The sequence below is a fragment of the Anguilla anguilla genome, chromosome 15 (genome assembly GCF_013347855.1).
Source record: "Anguilla anguilla isolate fAngAng1 chromosome 15, fAngAng1.pri, whole genome shotgun sequence".
Taxonomy (NCBI): domain Eukaryota; kingdom Metazoa; phylum Chordata; class Actinopteri; order Anguilliformes; family Anguillidae; genus Anguilla; species Anguilla anguilla.
Genome location: NC_049215.1, coordinates 2,332,675 through 2,350,000, shown reverse-complemented (window position 1 = coordinate 2,350,000; position 17,326 = coordinate 2,332,675). Strand labels below are relative to the sequence as shown.

The window sequence follows — 17,326 nt, the reverse complement described above, 5'->3', positions numbered from 1 at the left end:
CTGAATACCCAACACCTGGCCCTAAACACCCAACACCTGCCCCTGAATACCCAACACCTGACACTAAACACCCAACACCTGACCCTGAATAGGCCATTCACACCAGCTTTTAGTTTTATTTATTTCTTAATTACCACCCCTTTCACAAGCTGAACCAAGGCCCCCCAGCCAGCTATAGTTTGGGCATCCTTGATGTTTGCAGCTTGCTCTTGATAAGTCCAGCACTTAGGCACACTTGCTACCAGTGCTTGCTGTTTGGCACAACCCAATGATAAATGCCACTGTTTTTCAGAGTGTTCTACGACATTGGGGAGACAAGCACCATCCTAACCATCAAACATGCACAGCATTCAGACGCTGGAAAGTACGAGGTCTTCGTGGAGAACAACCTGGGAACAGACCAGTCCTTCACCCGTGTGGACGTCCTATGAGACAGAGAGATGAGGCAACTCTCGCTCCCTCTCACAGAAGCTATCAGGCCCCCCCAAGAGACCTTGAGACTGTCAGTCCTGCCCGACCCCCTCCCTTCCCCCACCCGAAAATGACAATCTTCAATTGCTCCTCTTTCATTCTTCAGCATGACATACAAGCCCATTCAGATGCATGACCTATACCAAAGATTGTCATTAATAACAGAACAGGCAAGCATCACTTGCTTAAGATTTCTTTTTGTCTTTGCTCTCTTAAAAGAATTTTTGTGCATATAATTACATTAGGCAATGAATATATGCTTTCATCACAATTTCCTATTAAAGGTTGTTCCGGATTATTGTTAACTGGTGTAGAGGTAGTATGTCAAGTTTTTGATTCTGTAGGAAACTACAAGAGGAAAGACCTATATGGCTACTTCCCTCCTTTCCCATGGCAAATGTGTTATTTAATACACTTTACTATTCTTTTTCAAATTAACATCCTTTTCAATTAACTCTCTTGCAAGCATCACCTTTGAATATGTAGCATTCTATTTTACATTTCATCTACATCGGAAGTATTTGGGCTTTACATCTTGTTCTGCACACCTTGTGCAACAATCTAGAACCAAACTGATATTTTAACACATATAAATATTCACAATGAAAAACGGCTTAAGTAAAAATACTGGGAAACTTAAAGATCTCACATGTTTGTGTTGTATCCACTTACTGTATGTATGTATTTGTTCAAGTGCCTTTGCTTGGGGCTACAGCTGAAATGATACACATAGACTTGAATTCTGAAAAATGTCACTTGCAAGGTTATGGAAATTTGCAACATATAAGGAAAGTGTAAAACATAGCAAGAAAATGTAAAATTGTGATAAATCTCATGGTATGCACACTGTGAAGCATTTGATATTTATATTTTTCCGCTTCCAACTTTAAGCAATCATACCCTAAAGGATTCTAGGCTAACTTTCGTAAATAAATAAATATACTGTGAGCTCCAAAATGTTTGGGATAGAGACATATTTCCTCTTGATTTGGCTCTGCAGGCTACTCCACAATTTTAGATTTGCAATCAAACAATGCACATGTGGATAAAGTACACATTCTCCGCTTTTATTAAAAGGTATTTTAATACATTTTTGTTTCACCATGCAGAAATAACAGCACTTTTTATACATGCCTCTCGGGCACGTCTAACAGTCGGCATTTTTATGCCCATCCAAACTTACCGCATATCTACTGACCACTGCACACGCTTGGGATAAATGACATAAACGTTGCTAAAGAGAAGCATCGATCAGGTCGAGAACATTTGCTTCACAATCTGGAATGTGTTCGCAATCTTGAGTAACGTATCGCCACTGGCCACCTGTACAAAACACCACTACAATCAAATGCCGTTTATTTTTTTTTACCACAGTGAATACTTTTCTTGTGTAGCCTACATGGAAAGAATAGGAAAACCCTTTTCTGCCAAGTTTTGGCACAACTACCATATGGTAAGACTGAACGGGTCTGTTGGATAATGAAACAAGTGAGCAATGCGACATGAGCCATCCTGGTATAAAGTATCTAATATGCTTCATGTAAACGAAATAAACCTGAGGTAATAGCGCCCTCCATCGCCAAATAGGCTATCACACCACACAAGACTATCATCTCGAAAAGACTTATCGGTTGGCTAATAGGCTTCCAGGTATTTGCAGCAATGACAGCAGAACATTAATTATGATCAATATGCTCCTTCTATGCGGACGCGCACTGTGCTATTACAACAGGCCTCCTATTGAGTTCAACTTGCCTAATGAGTTTCCAGCGCTTCAAAAAAGAAAAAAAAAATACAACTCATCTGCAACCCCGTTGATATCGATTAAAATGTGCCGAATTGTTGATTTATTATTTAGTTAACATCCGTGCATTGCTGCTGACATTGTGGAGTTTTCCATGAATACTAATGCTAACTAGCTAATCAAGTCGACAGAGTTCACAAACTTTGGTGACTCTCCCTAGCCGCCTTTCTACTTTGCTCAGTTTCAAGGCTCCCCTCGCTGACTGTTCTTTCCCACCAAGAAAGTTCGTAGAAAACTTTGACAAAACTTTTAAACCATTAATTAAAAGCACGTATCACATAACTGGCATTAAACTTATCTCAGCGGTACCAATTTCATTCATATCGCTGGTTAAAAGCGAGAAGTATGCGTGCTAATGTCGGCAAATTCGTGCGAAAACACCAGTATAGGAAGAAAAAAGTACATCCCCAAACGAATAAAGCGGATAGATCTTTGAAAACTTGTTTGCGCACGGTTTTTTTTCTGAGTCTTAAACGGGCAACGTATTGTAGATTTACTTCAAATATGCCAGAGAATGAGGTTTTGTATCTTTATAGGTGAGAAGGGTTACCGTGTTCTTTTGCGAAAACAAATAAATAAATATGTGCACATTCATGCATAAGGTCCAATACCAAAGAAACGAAATCTTAGGCTAAGGTTTGTGTGCATTAAGGAGGAAGACTAGCTAATAAAATAAAAAATAAATTAAAAAGCATGAAGTGATAGCCGGTGACATTAAGTAAAATAATTATGAATTTGCAGCTGAAAGAAGCAATAATTTGTATTCACTGAATTAAGAGCAATCCAGTTTGAGGCCATAGCGTACTACTGTCTTGCTACAACTAGGACACATATAGTTCATTACACACATATTTAAAAGAAGCGGCCGTTACGAAAAATGAAAGTGTCATTGGTATTAAAGAGGCCTAGTTGGCTAACTGACATGGCAATAGCGCATATCACGAAAGTAAAGTATTAGCCAAAGAGAGGCTGGTGTATAGGCCTAAAAGATGCTAAAAATTGAATATATTATAGTCCCTGATGGTGTCGGTTACCCGGTGTTTTCAAAGGACCACTGCGTCACTGACACCGGGTAGAGGCTGCACCTCAATGGCCGCATTGTGTGTAACATCCTGTCGCCGTCTGCTGCGTGCCCCGTTTGCATTCTGCACAGCCCCGCTGTCCCCGAAACCAGCCAGTGAAAATGCGCGCGGGTGCCAGGCCAGTATCGCGCCGCCGGAGACCTAACGGACCCGCGTGAGCCGGTCGGAATGGAGCTCAGCGGCCGTTCAGAAGGTTACTCCGGTCGTTTCTGAGTGGAATCGGCCGTATGCTATAAAAGTGCTTATGATTAGAGCCAAACGCGCAACTTTGTCGTCTAGTCGTCATTCAGCCTATTTTTTTTTTTTTTTTTTTGGTAACAAGCAGACACGTTGTGATCAATTAATGCCAAGTTGAAATATGAGCCTATTTTCATTTAACTGTAGCCTAAATCATAACTGGTGAGAGTCTGGTGTTTAAGGAACGAAATTAGAACAAAAAAAATTAAATAGCAATTATGCTACATTTCAGGATATTAGAATTAAAATACTACAGTTCATGTATCCGATACTGCCACTATGTCTTGTCAATCAAATTCAGACAATATAGGCCTAAAGCGTGTGCAATCCGTCATATACGGACTGTTCAGATGTAGAAGCATTCATCGCTTTCATTTTATTGCCGCTTTAAGAGAAGGGGACGCCTTGAAACGGTCAAGTTCCATGTTTGTATCTTGAAATTCAGAGCAGAGCCGAACTCCATGTTGTAACAAAGTTAACAAGAAACTCCCCCTTTTATATATTTTTAAAAATACTTATTTAATTTGTACTTGTTTCTTTTTATATTTTTCCCGGAAGAGTAACGTCTATTTATGCGGACATTATGTTTATATTTAACGGTCGCGGTTGTTAATCTTTTTTCTGAAAAATATAGCTACATATTTTAAGATAGCTAGATAGCTATCAAACTACATTAGGAATAAAATACTTCAAACTGCACTTATACTGGATTTACGGATCTAATGGACCACCCGTCCTCTTCAGTCATCACCCAAGTTAGCAGAGATGAAGATGTGAATGCTCCGTTGCGAGAGAAAAGTAAGTTTCGAAAACTTTTCAAGAATCTCGCCAGATCTGTTTTGTACCGCACATGTCAAGTTACCTTCTGTAGGATACCGTATCCTTGGAACTGTGTTTTATAACATCAAATGTTGACTTTAGCGATATAAAAAAGCTTTCAGTAACGTTCGATGTAGTATGTAAACAGAAACGTTCTATTCTTAAGCAAAACTTATTTTAGAATATAGCCTAGCCTGTGAATAATCACTGACGTGTAGTGAAATTAGCGCTGCAGCAATTGCGTAGATCGCAATATTTGGACAAGATGACAGCGGCCATCAGAAAAAGGCGATCCCGTGCAGATAACGCTCGATCAATGGACGTGGTAACCGAGACAACGTGTGGGGAGACCCAATTCTTTGACAGTTGATTGCATTTGCGGTGATGCCACCCATCTCACATACAGGTTAAGTTTACTAGCAATGAAGCATCCGGCGCGCAACTCTAATGCATTTGAAAATATTTCTGTTTTCAAGAAAGTTACTTCAGAATGAGCGTATGGGTTTGGTACACCCGGTTAGGTAACCATTACGCCACAATAAAACATCATCACACAAATTTGTACCTTTTGAAACTTCCTTTAAGACTGAAGTTGGAACTGTGCGTGGTGTGATTGCACTGCAAGGGAACCTCTCAAATATGCAACTACTAGTTCAGTATATAAATAATAAAATAAATAAATAATAATAAATGGTATCTTTGGTATGACGGGAGTGGGCCACTTGCATTCCAGGACATTGTAGCGTTACTACTCTAACCCTCTTTTCAGTTTTTGTTGTAATTGTGTTCAATATGTGACAGTTGGCTATTGATTTACTCAGCATAAAACAATTCATCAACTCACGTTACTCGCCTCACTGTGCGAATAAAGTGCACATATTAAAACTGGGATAAGGCGTTCCTTACAAAAAAAAAACAACAGAACCACAGCTGACCGTAAACGGTTTCTTAGCAAATGAAACTTTGGAACGTCCACGCCCACGATAACATTCCAGATAAGACTGTATATCGCTTTCCCTGTAGGCTACAGTTAAGGTAATGTTCTTCCACTCTGTCAAAGATGTAGATTGTGGAATGGATTGACTTGTGCTTTGCAGTGGGATTTCTGAAAATAATAGTAATAAAATAAAAATAAAATCAGCCGATTTCTTTTTATCACCTCCTGGTAGAAAAATAATCTGGGGTCGTTTTTGAGAATGTCGTGGCTGACTGAAAGGCTTCCTTGTCCCTTTCTTTCTTTATTTCTTCCTGCCCACCCCTCCTGTTTTACAGTAATTAATAGGATAGGTAATGACCTTAGTGTGCCTTACCGTCGGTGGATAAAGTCGTAGACACTGACAGAGGCCGCGGATACAGTGAGACTTTGAAAGACGGGGCTGTGGTACGGTAAACGGGTGATTAGCTGATAGATATTGTGCGATAACAGCTCTGGTTTTCTGGTGTTTAACCCCTGAAGCTGTCCTTACATCGACGTTGCATTCATTTAAGATGCTCTTATCCAGAGCATGTTGCACTGTAATAGAACCTAAACTATTCTGCTGTTCATATGAGCAATGATGCCAGACAGCGTTCTCTGACCCGGATCATACTGCATCAATAAAACAAAATGCGTGAACTGTGAAGATGGCCTTGCAGTTGATGTTTTTAACACTGTTACTGTGGCTCAACGGCTAAGCTTCAAAGTGAGAAACACGTGGTCCACACACTGACCAGGTATCCACGTTCCTGTTTGTTATTGACACTCCAAAGAGCTGAGCTGTACTTTGTTTCAGCTTGGGGTAGGTCAGAGCAAATATTTGCAGAGTAGTATGTCAGATATCATAATAATCAGCTTGAAAGCGAAACGAGGCAGTTATGCCCACTGTTAATGTGTCCTTCGCTCAGTAATCGGCTTTGGCGCATTCTGAGCTGTGTTATGTAAGCTCGTTTCGTTGGCCGCTGTGCAGGCTGGGTACCGCGGTCTTTCGGCCCTGTGGTAAGAGCACTCCTAGCTTCCGCTCCAGAGCTGCCTGTGACAGGGGCGGCTGAAGGCATGGAGGAAACCGGAGCAGGACGGCCCTCCGGTGTTCCCTGGGAACGTTTCCTAAGTCTTGTAAAGTTGCGGCCTTCTTCTCACAATCCATTAATAACAAATCCCAGCGCCTCCCCTGCTGGATTGGCGGCCTTCTCCCTCGTACGATAACACAGCTGTGACTTAGCCAGCCGCGTGCCAGGTCTCGCATTGCTCGCAGTTCACGGTCGCCCATGGGAACCGCGTACGGCTGTGTACTACGCGCTAACGCGCGCCCTGCAGCCAACCACGGCCCTCCATTAGCTCATGTGCTGCTGGTGAAGGGCTCCGATTGGCTGCAGAGTGCCTGAATTCGTTTGGTCTGTGTTGTGGCATTGGAGTGCAGTCCGGAACGCTGGTTCCCTGACCTTTGGTCTTTCTCCATTTCCCCAGCTGTCTGAAGGTAACAGCCTGTTGAACTGGTGTGGTTCAGCAGCACTTTAGGCTGAAAAAGTCACATGCTTGGGACCGTATGGTACAAGTATGTGTCAGGAAACGTTTACCCAAAATTTGTGTTAAATGTTTGTATGCGCCCGCCCAAGAAAAGCCCATGTGGAAGGAGGTGCTGCCGTGGGTGCACTCCTGGTTGTGGAATCCTGTGTTTGTGTTAAGTGAGGCCTTAAACATAGGCCTTTCGGGTTATTTATAGCCACACTGGCTGGTCTGTTCACTGCAGTTTTCCCATGCTTTGACATGGAAACGCATCCGTTTGATGTGCTTGCAGGAGTGGCGGTTGCCACACATTGCGTTTCCTCTGCGCGAAGCCTCGTGCGCGTGCCTGGTGAGGAGGTGCAACGGCGCTGTTGCTGAACTTTGCCCGCGCTGCCTCCCCTTCCTTGCGGCGCGGTGCGGTTGGAATTTTGCAAGTGCAGCCTTATGCCATGCCAAGTAGCCACAGCTGAAGAAAAAGAAGACGAAAAAGAAGGTGGAGGAGGAAGTTGTGGAGAGTGAAAGCTGAATTCTTCCCTTTGCTTCTGCTGCACACCCGGGGTGACAGTTGGGGCTTGTCCACCAGACGTCAACCTTTTGAAACCTGCGGTTCGCACCGTAGTCCCGAGTCGCTGGCCAGCTCATTCCACCCCTGTCCTCTGTGTGTGTTTTGTTTTTTTGTTTTTTTACACATTTCAGACCTGGCAGTAGTCTGAGAATGCGGTCAGGGAACACAGTCATAAAGCTGTCCCTGTAAGTCCCTGGTCCTGGGTTCGATTGGTCCCAGATGGATGCGGATCCCCTAAATTTTCTTCTTGCATGTACCTTTTCACCCCACTCCCTTGTGTCATCTCGAGCTTTGCCTCTAACCCTGTAGCGCTACTTTTTTATTCTGCCCTAAAAATTCAGGTTGGTTGCGTCAGCTTGGGTGTGCCGGGCATGCAGCCCCTTTGCAAGCTTGCTGCCCTTCCAGGCATTTTCATTATTCTCTCTGTCTGGGAGGTAAATGCTCGATAGCTGAAAACCTGGTTGAGATCTGATGAAGGGCAAATGGAAAGCACTTCACATCTCTAAAACACAGGAAGAGAAACGCTAGATCTTTTCACTCCAGTGTAGGAGATGGATACCTAGAAGTCTGGTATGTCGTTATTGGGCCTTTGACCACATTATCAAGGGAAAGATCAATTTACCATTTAAAATGGATGTTACTGAGGCCTTAAGCGAGCCTGTAGGCTGTTTCTTTCACCTAAAGCCAGCCGGAAGAGGATGGACTCCACCTCTTGAGTCTGGTCCTTCCGATCTGTCCCACCCAGAGTTTCTCCTTGCCGTCGTCATCCTGGGCTTGCTCTTGTGGGGTTTTAGGCCACAGTCTACTGTGAAGTTTATTGTGACAAATAAATTTGATTTAATTTTGCGTGATGGAGACTTCACCCGTCCACCAGTCCGTTATGCTAAAATCTCTTCCTCCAGATTGTTGCTGTGAATACTGTGTGCTGTGTTTCTGGCCTTTTGTGCTAAAGAAGCTAGGTGTAGGCTATATTCTGCTCCATCAGCGAGTGGCATTATCGTTACAGTGTAAATGGCTTGGAGATTTGGTGATATTACTTGCCGTGGGGAATGGAGATTTGGTGATTCTACTTGATGTGGGAAATGGAGATTTGGTGATTCTATTTGCTGTGGGGAATGGAGATTTGGTGATTCTGCTTGCCGTGGGGAATGGAGATTTGGTGATATTACTTGCTGTGGGGAATGGAGATTTGGTGATATTACTTGCCATGGGAAATGGAGAATTGGTGATATTACTTGCCATGGGGAATGGAGATTTGGTGATTCTACTTGCTGTGGGGAATGGAGATTTGGTGATATTACTTGCCGTAGGGAATGGAGATTTGGTGATTCTGCTTGCCATGGGGAATGGAGATTTGGTGATATTACTTGCCGTGAGGAATGAAGATTTGGTGATATTACTTGCCGTGGGGAATGGAGATTTGGTGATATTACTTGCTGTGGGGAATGGAGATTTGGTGATTCTACTTGCCGTGGGGAATGGAGATTTGGTGATGCTACTTGCTCTGGGGAATGGAGATTTGGTGATGCTACTTGCTGTGGGGAATGGAGATTTGGTGATATTACTTGCCGTAGGGAATGGAGATTCGGTGATTCTGCTTGCCATGGGGAATGGAGATTTGGTGATATTACTTGCCGTGAGGAATGAAGATTTGGTGATATTACTTGCCATGGGGAATGGAGATTTGGTGATATTACTTGCTGTGGGGAATGGAGATTTGGTGATGCTACTTGCTCTGGGGAATGGAGATTTGGTGATGCTACTTGCTCTGGGGAATGGAGATTTGGTGATGCTACTTGCTGTGGGGAATGGAGATTTAATAATGCTACTTGCCGTGGGGAATGGAGATTTGATGTTGCTACTTGCCGTGGAATTGAGCAGGCCTCTCTCGGTAAGCCTATGTTCTCCTTCATGGGAACAAACTGATCCAATAAACAGAGCCCAGCCGTTTTTCTTCAGATACACCCGAGAGCTGCTTGCAAACCATTTTCTCTGTTAATTAAATGTTGTAATAGTGGTGTTGTGTTTATCCATGCAGAGTGTCAAAGTGCACCTTGTCTTGTTTTGAAAAAATCTGCTGAGAAGAAAAACAGTCCTTGAGCCTGTTGTGTTCTTTCAGGTAATTAAAAAAAAGCTCTCTATTTTTTTCTCAACCACGGAATACCAGAAATACAGATTACGAAAGCTAGTTAGTATGCGTGATTAGCCTATATCTTTAAACATTTAGTTAATCTAACATTTTTAAACACTGGTAGTCCATTTTCTACCTGTAAATTAAATAATTTTTACACGGAACACTTTCAGGCTCACGTGCTGTAGGCTTGTGTTGAAGATTAAAGATTTTTTTAATGGTGATTTGGTAGTTTTTCTCACAACATCAAGAAATGTCCTTTTTTTAAAAAAAACCTGCAGAAATGTTGTGTAAGGGTTAACTAAAAAGATCTGTGAATTTTGTGAATCTCACATGTTTGTGCACAGGCACCTGCCTATACTTGCCTGTACATGCTAAGTTTCTAATAAAGATTCCAAGCATTTCCATCTGCTTGGAACCTGGATGTCTTAAGATAAAATCTTCTGATAGTGATATTCTTTTATGAAGCATGAAGAAGGTGTGACTTTCACAGGAATGCAACCATAAAAATACAGCATTCAAGGCATTTACATTTCAATGAGGCATTTGTTATCTTATGGAGTAGAAAATTACATCTGTGGTGTTGATGCGAGACCCAGCTGAATTAGAGTTGTTGAGTTTCTTGTTGATAATCTTCCATACAAACTGCTGAAGAACTGAGAGGGAACAAATTTTATACTCCAGAACTTCAGAGCAAGTTCACCATTACTCCCAGTTCTGGTGCTACCCAACTATTTTCAGTTTGGATGATGGAAAATCAAATATTTTCATAAACCGATAATCATATAGGCTATTTCCAAGAAACACTTTTCAAAGATTCCCCAAATTTGTTGGTAATGTGTTGGTAATGGCTAGCACTGAAGAGATGATGACTGCATTGTCTTCTCATCTGCCTTTCTCATTCTCCTCTTCATGAACGCTTTTTCTAAAAATAAAAAAAAACTATTTTTTAAATTGTTATTGTATGGGCCATATCTGCCAAAAGTTCACTGTGGATGCTTTAATGCAAGATTCCATGTTTTTTATGGAGAAAAAGAAACTAAAAGGCAGGAAAAATTGTCTTCAGCAGAATGGAAGTGCATTAGTATAAAATGCAGATTTTGAAATGTCCAGCATTCCTGAGACACTGCATTCCATGGGCTGGGCCACCCAGCCACTGACTAAAAATATTAAACTGATAGGATGTAGTCTAGGAAACGTCTTGAACATGGTGGACATGCTTGGGTGCAAAAGAAAGATTTACCTGTCTGAATGCTGCTCTGCTCTCCGTGCATCCAGCTGCCGTAGCTCGTGTTCTTTTATAGCGCCTTTCCTGGTGCCTTGTGCTGATTGCGATACAGCGCCCCATCCGAGTAATGCCGCCATTGCAGTTACGCATGATTGAAATCCACTGTGCGTAACACTTGTATTTATAATGTTTTCTCATGAGATGGCTGGCACTAAATTTGATGGAGACGGCTGTCTCAGAATTGTCCGTGCAGGAAAAGCTACGGTTGCGTGACTGGAGCTTCAGAGTGGGCTGGCAGGAGATGGGGCAGGCACGTCTGAGCCCCGCCCTTACTCTGGAGTGTTGTGCACACCCGAACCTATATCATCAGCTGCTATAGACCTGATCACCATATGCACACCTGAACCTATATCATCAGCTGCTATAGACCTGATCACCATATGCACACCTGAACCTATATCATCAGCTGCTATAGACCTGATCACCATATGCACACCCGAACCTATATCATCAGCTGCTATAGACCTGATCACCATATGCACACCTGAACCTATATCATCAGCTGCTATAGACCTGATCACCATATGCACACCTGAACCTATATCATCAGCTGCTATAGACCTGATCACCATATGCACACCTGAACCTATATCATCAGCTGCTATAGACCTGATCACCATATGCACACCCGAACCTATATCATCAGCTGCTATAGACCTGATCACCATATGCACACCTGAACCTATATCATCAGCTGCTATAGACCTGATCACCATATGCACACCCGAACCTATATCATCAGCTGCTATAGACCTGATCACCATATGCACACCCGAACCTATATCATCAGCTGCTATAGACCTGATCACCATATGCACACCCGAACCTATATCATCAGCTGCTATAGACCTGATCACCATATGCACACCTGAACCTATATCATCAGCTGCTATAGACCTGATCACCATATGCACACCCGAACCTATATCATCAGCTGCTATAGACCCGATCACCATGTGCACACCCGAACCTATATCATCAGCTGCTATAGACCCGATCACCATGTGCACACCTGAATCCATCTCATTCAGATGTTCTAGACCTGATCGCCATGTGCACACCTGATTCCATCTCATTCAGATGTTCTAGACCTGATCGCCATGTGCCCACCTGAATCCATCTCATTCAGATGTTCTAGACCTGATCGCCATGTGCACACCTGAATCCATCTCATTCAGATGTTCTAGACCTGATCTTCATGTGCACACCTGAATCCATCTCCATATCTGTCACTAACAACAGGAGGCACCTTGTGGATGTAGGTGGAACAGGGTAGGGGAGTGGGTGATATCGAACGGAGGACAGTCACGGCAGGTTGTGGAAGCCCTTGATTGCTCATTGGGGAGCAGTCAGGGATGACGGCGATTCGTACACAAGTGAAAATGGGGGGTGTGACCTTTGCACTGTCTGCATTCAGACAAGATCCCTACTCAACAGTTTTGGTTAAGATGAGGCTACAAGATGCACATATTTCAGCAAGTTACCTTCATCAGTGAAATGGTGCTGTATGCCGATGACAGTCTAATATACCTAACTAATTTATCCATTGCAGGTGTGTTAGCTAACCAGAGAGGAACTACCTATGAGATCCTGTATTGTCAGGTAGATCATTACTTTATTGGCATTTAGCAGATGTTGTTATTCAGAGCAAACGTCAGCACTGCAGTAATTCCCTTTAAGGGGAACGTAGGCCAGTGGTACCAGGAGAAACAGCCGTTACTAGAAGATCGAGCTTGATAGACAACCTGTGAACTACCACATTAAACATAAAAATCTTTGTGGGTGCATTATTTTGCTAAAAGCTAAAACTGTTAACAGATGCATTGAACTCCTGCACAGAAGGAATTAATTGTTTTAATGTGCTGTGTTTGTACTGCACTCACGTGAAAGTTGGTGCTCTAGCATGCTGTCAGTCTCCTTTAGAAATGGACATGAAGTTAATTGAGTGAGTTGGATAATCCAGTAGGTCCCTTCTCTGGGCATGGTGTTGTAATTAACAGACCAAGCACAATGCCAAAAAAGTAATACGCATTTCAAGTAGAAGTAGATTCCACTCTTATTTCACACTGTAAGACACGGGTGAATATTTGGTGTAAATAACACCGCCGAACACACTGCATGTTTCTTTACCCACCACCCCCCCCCCCCCCCCCCCCCCCCACCCCCTGCTGCCCCCATGTGGGTACGGTGGGCCCCACGCAGTCCGGTGGCAGTATTCGGCCCAAGCGCCTATCATCGCCGATCTGCACTCTTCACTGCACTTCCTGTTCCTGTTCTGGCCTGGCAGCAGGAACCTGTAGAATGGGCATGTCCCGTGAGTGAGAGAGGCAGAGAGAGAGAGAGAGAACAAGAGAGAACAAGAGAGAGATAGAAAGTGAGAGAGAACGAGAGAGGCAGAGAGAGTGAGAGAGGCAGAGCGAGAGAGAGAGGCAGAGCGAGAGAGAGAGAGTGAGTGAGAGAGACAGAGAGAGGGATAGCGACAGAGTTCAGAATGGACACATCCTGAGAGTGAGATAGGCAGAGAGAGCGAGAGCGAGAGCGTGAGAGTGAGATAGAGCAAGAGAGTGAGAGCAAGAGAGAGAGAGACAGTGGGAGTGAGAGAGAGAGAGAGAGAGAGAGAGAGTTCCGAATGGGCACTTCCCAAAAGAGAGAGCAGGAAGCTGTTTCATCCAGATCTAATTCAGGTGGTAAACTCAACCTGTTATGGTTCTACACTGACTAAAACTGGCTAGTGCCGATCAGATAACTAACAAAGTGAAAAATAAAACCTATGGTCAGGTTGCATCTTCTGTCAAATATACTTTATCCATACTGAGATTCCCCGGAGTTTCTATGTGTTGCAGAATTCATGCAGTACCTTCAGATAGTTTGCATTTGGATTTTTTCACATTTTGCAGTGTCACGGTTTAAAATTTAAATTCAGTGAAGTACACATTTTCCCCCTCAGTGAAACAATGTAACATTTTCACACATGCTTTAAAAAATGTTTCTTATTTACAGAAGTATTCACAGGTTCTCCTCAAGCATTTGTCTGGATTTGGCTCCATCAGCCTTTTCCTTGATAGTGACAGTCTTCCCCGTGCTTCCTGCTGAGGAGCACGGCCACAGCGTGGTGCTGTCACCACCGCGCTTGAGGGTGGAGATGATGTTACCCGGTCCCCTCTGCCAACAGGGGTCATGTTTTTCGCCCCACTCTGTCTGTTTGCCTGTCTGCCTGTAGGTCTGTTTCCAGAAGTTATCAGTGAATTTTGTGGAAAGCTTGATCAGTCAGGAATAACTGATTAATGTTCCACTCCAGTTAGCTAAAGGGGGTGTGGCAGTAGGCGTGGCTTCTCACAAAAAGGCATATAACTTCTGAACGGATTCACGTAACACCGCTAGACTTGGGTGGGGGTGCAGGGGAAACTCCGGCCACTGAACAAATATAGTGCTGATTGGTCACATGGTGCCGCCAGTAACTGACTGGAATGGAATGCTTAAGAGTGGCTAGAATTTAAACAGGCATATCTCATGCCCGATTTGACATACTGTCATAAAAGTGTGTGCATCTCCTGATGTGCAGGGCATGGAGGAGGGCATTAACTTGGTGGATATCTGACATGTGGAACTGGCATGTCTTGATGTTGGCATAGTGTTGGTGGAGGCTCTACTGAGGGCCATCTTCTGGTTGATGAGCTGGTTTTGGTTTGCACCAGATACTGCACTTTGCTTGCAGGCCTTAATTTTAGGTCCATATACACTCACAGGCCACTTTATTAGGTACACCTGTTCAACTGCTCGTTAACGCAAATATCTAATCAACCAATCACATGGCAGCAACTCAGTGCATTTAGGCATGTAGACATGGTCAAGACGATCTGCTGAAGTTCAAACCAAGCATCAGAATGGGGAAGAAAGGTGATTTAAGTGACTTTGAACGTGGCATGGTTGTTGGTGCCAGACGGGCTGGTTTGAGTATTTCAGAAACTGCTGATCTACTGGGATTTTCACACACAGCCGTCTCTAGGGTCCGAAAAAGAGAAAATATCCAGTGAGCAGCAGTTCTCTGGGCTAAAATGCCTTGTTTATGGCAGAGGTCAGAGGAGAATGGCCAGACTGGTTTGAGCTGATAGAAAGGCAACAGTAACTCAAATAACCACTCGTTACAACCGAGGTATGCAGAAGAGCATCTCTGAACACACAACTCGTCAAACCTTGAAACAGTTCTGAAGGCAAAAGGGGGTCCAACCCAGTACTAGCAAGGTGTACCTAATAAAGTGGCCAGTGAGTGTATATATTCTGAGCTGAGCCCGGCCGAATCACCTGGGCTCACTGCCACCAGGTGCTCGCCTGTGAACTCCACCCCCAGGCGTTCGCAGTATATACGTAGCAGCGGTTCTGCCTCTATGCGTGGTACGAGTGCTACCCTCTTTTGCTGCTATCCCGAGGTATATAGACCTTGTACTCCAGAACAATTTTGTATGAAATTATGAATAGCCAGACTTTCCACACACACTCAAATCCGATAAATGGCGTGATGTTAGAGCACACTTTCTCTGATTCTGTTGCCGCACAGTCACCACTTAAGACCAAGCTGAGTCAGCTGGCCAAATAAGCACCTAATACACACAGACACTGTAGCCTCGTAGCCTAATACACACAGACACTGTAGCCTCATAGCCTAATACACACAGACACTGTAGCCTCATTGCCTAATACACACAGACACTGTAGCCTCATAGCCTAATACACACAAACCCTGTAGCCTCATTGCCTAATACACACAGACACTGTAGCCTCATTGCCTAATACACACAGACACTGTAGCCTCATAGCCTAATACACACAGACACTGTAGACTCATAACCTAATACACACAAAGCACTGTAGCCTCGTAGCCTAATACACACAGACACTGTAGTCTCATTGCCTAATACACACAGACACTGTAGCCTCATAGCCTAATACACACAGACACTGTAGCCTCATTGCCTAATACACACAGACACTGTAGCCTCATAGCCTAATACACACAAACCCTGTAGCCTCATTGCCTAATACACACAGACACTGTAGCCTCATTGCCTAATACACACAGACACTGTAGCCTCATAGCCTAATACACACAGACACTGTAGACTCATAACCTAATACACACAAAGCACTGTAGCCTCGTAGCCTAATACACACAGACACTGTAGTCTCATTGCCTAATACACACAGACACTGTAGCCTCATAGCCTAATACACACAAAGCACTGTAGCCTTATAGCCTAATACACACAAAGCACTGTAGCCTCGTAGCCTAATACACACAGACACCGTAGCCTAATGCACACAAAGCACTGTAGCCTCATTGCCTAATACACACAAACCCTGTAGCCTCATTGCCTAATACACACAGACACTGTAGCCTCATTGCCTAATACACACAGACACTGTAGCCTCATTGCCTAATACACACAGACACTGTAGCCTCATTGCCTAGTACACACAGGCCCTGTAGCCTCGTAGCCTAATACACACAGACACTGTAGCCTCATAGCCTAATACACACAAAGCACTGTAGCCTCATTGCCTAGTACACACAGGCCCTGTAGCCTCGTAGCCTAATACACACAGACACTGTAGCCTAATACACACAAAGCACTGTAGCCTTGTAGCCTAATACACACAAAGCACTGTAGCCTCATTGCCTAATACACACAGACCCTGGTGCCTCGTAGCCTAATACACACAGACCCTGGTGCCTCGTAGCCTAATACACACAGACACTGTAGCCTAATACACACAAAGCACTGTAGCCTTGTAGCCTAATACACACAAAGCACTGTAGCCTTGTAGCCTAATACACACAGACACTGTAGCCTCGTAGCCTAATACACACAGACCCTGTAGCCTCGTAGCCTAATACACACAGACACTGTAGCCTCGTAGCCTAATACACACAGACACTGTAGCCTTGTAGCCTAATACACACAGGCACTGTAGCCTCATAGCCTAATACACACAGACCCTGTAGCCTAATACACACAGACACTGTAGCCTCATAGCCTAATACACACAGACACTGTAGCCTCATAGCCTAATACACACAGACACTGTAACCTCATTGCCTAATACACACAGGCACTGTAGCCTCGTAGCCTGCTGGGATTGTTGATAGTGCTAGGCTGCCACCCCAAAGATAAATCTGAAATGGAGCATGCCACCAACCAAGCCTGCATTAACTACTGTCACTGCATATCTGTGTGCATGCGTGCGTTTGTGTGTTTGTGAAATGTGAAAATGTGGGGGGAAAAAAAATCAAAGAGGGTGAAATCTTCCTGAAGCCACTGTGTACTTGAGATGAGTATATCTGTACAGAATGTCAACGCCCACATCTCAGCAGTTGAATGAAATGTAATTCTAGGCCTTTTTGGCTCGCCACGTCTTTCAGTAAAAGCAGCATCTGCTTCTGCTTCGGTA

At 43.8% G+C, this 17,326-nt stretch overlaps 2 protein-coding genes across 2 annotated transcripts in view; both read left to right on the top strand.

The window, feature by feature from the left end:
* Positions 1-776, top strand: part of LOC118213878 (SPEG neighbor protein-like) — a 7,505-nt gene extending 6,729 nt beyond the window's left edge. The window contains exon 5 of the mRNA XM_035393092.1: positions 293-776. Within this exon, the coding sequence (XP_035248983.1) occupies positions 293-431 (139 nt within the window). The 3' untranslated portion in view covers positions 432-776. The remainder of the gene's footprint in view (positions 1-292) is intronic.
* A 3,236-nt stretch (positions 777-4,012) lies between these two features.
* ctdsp1 (CTD (carboxy-terminal domain, RNA polymerase II, polypeptide A) small phosphatase 1) overlaps positions 4,013-17,326 on the top strand; it is a 33,668-nt gene continuing 20,354 nt past the window's right edge. The window contains exon 1 of the mRNA XM_035393016.1: positions 4,013-4,392. Within this exon, the coding sequence (XP_035248907.1) occupies positions 4,317-4,392 (76 nt within the window). The 5' untranslated portion in view covers positions 4,013-4,316. The remainder of the gene's footprint in view (positions 4,393-17,326) is intronic.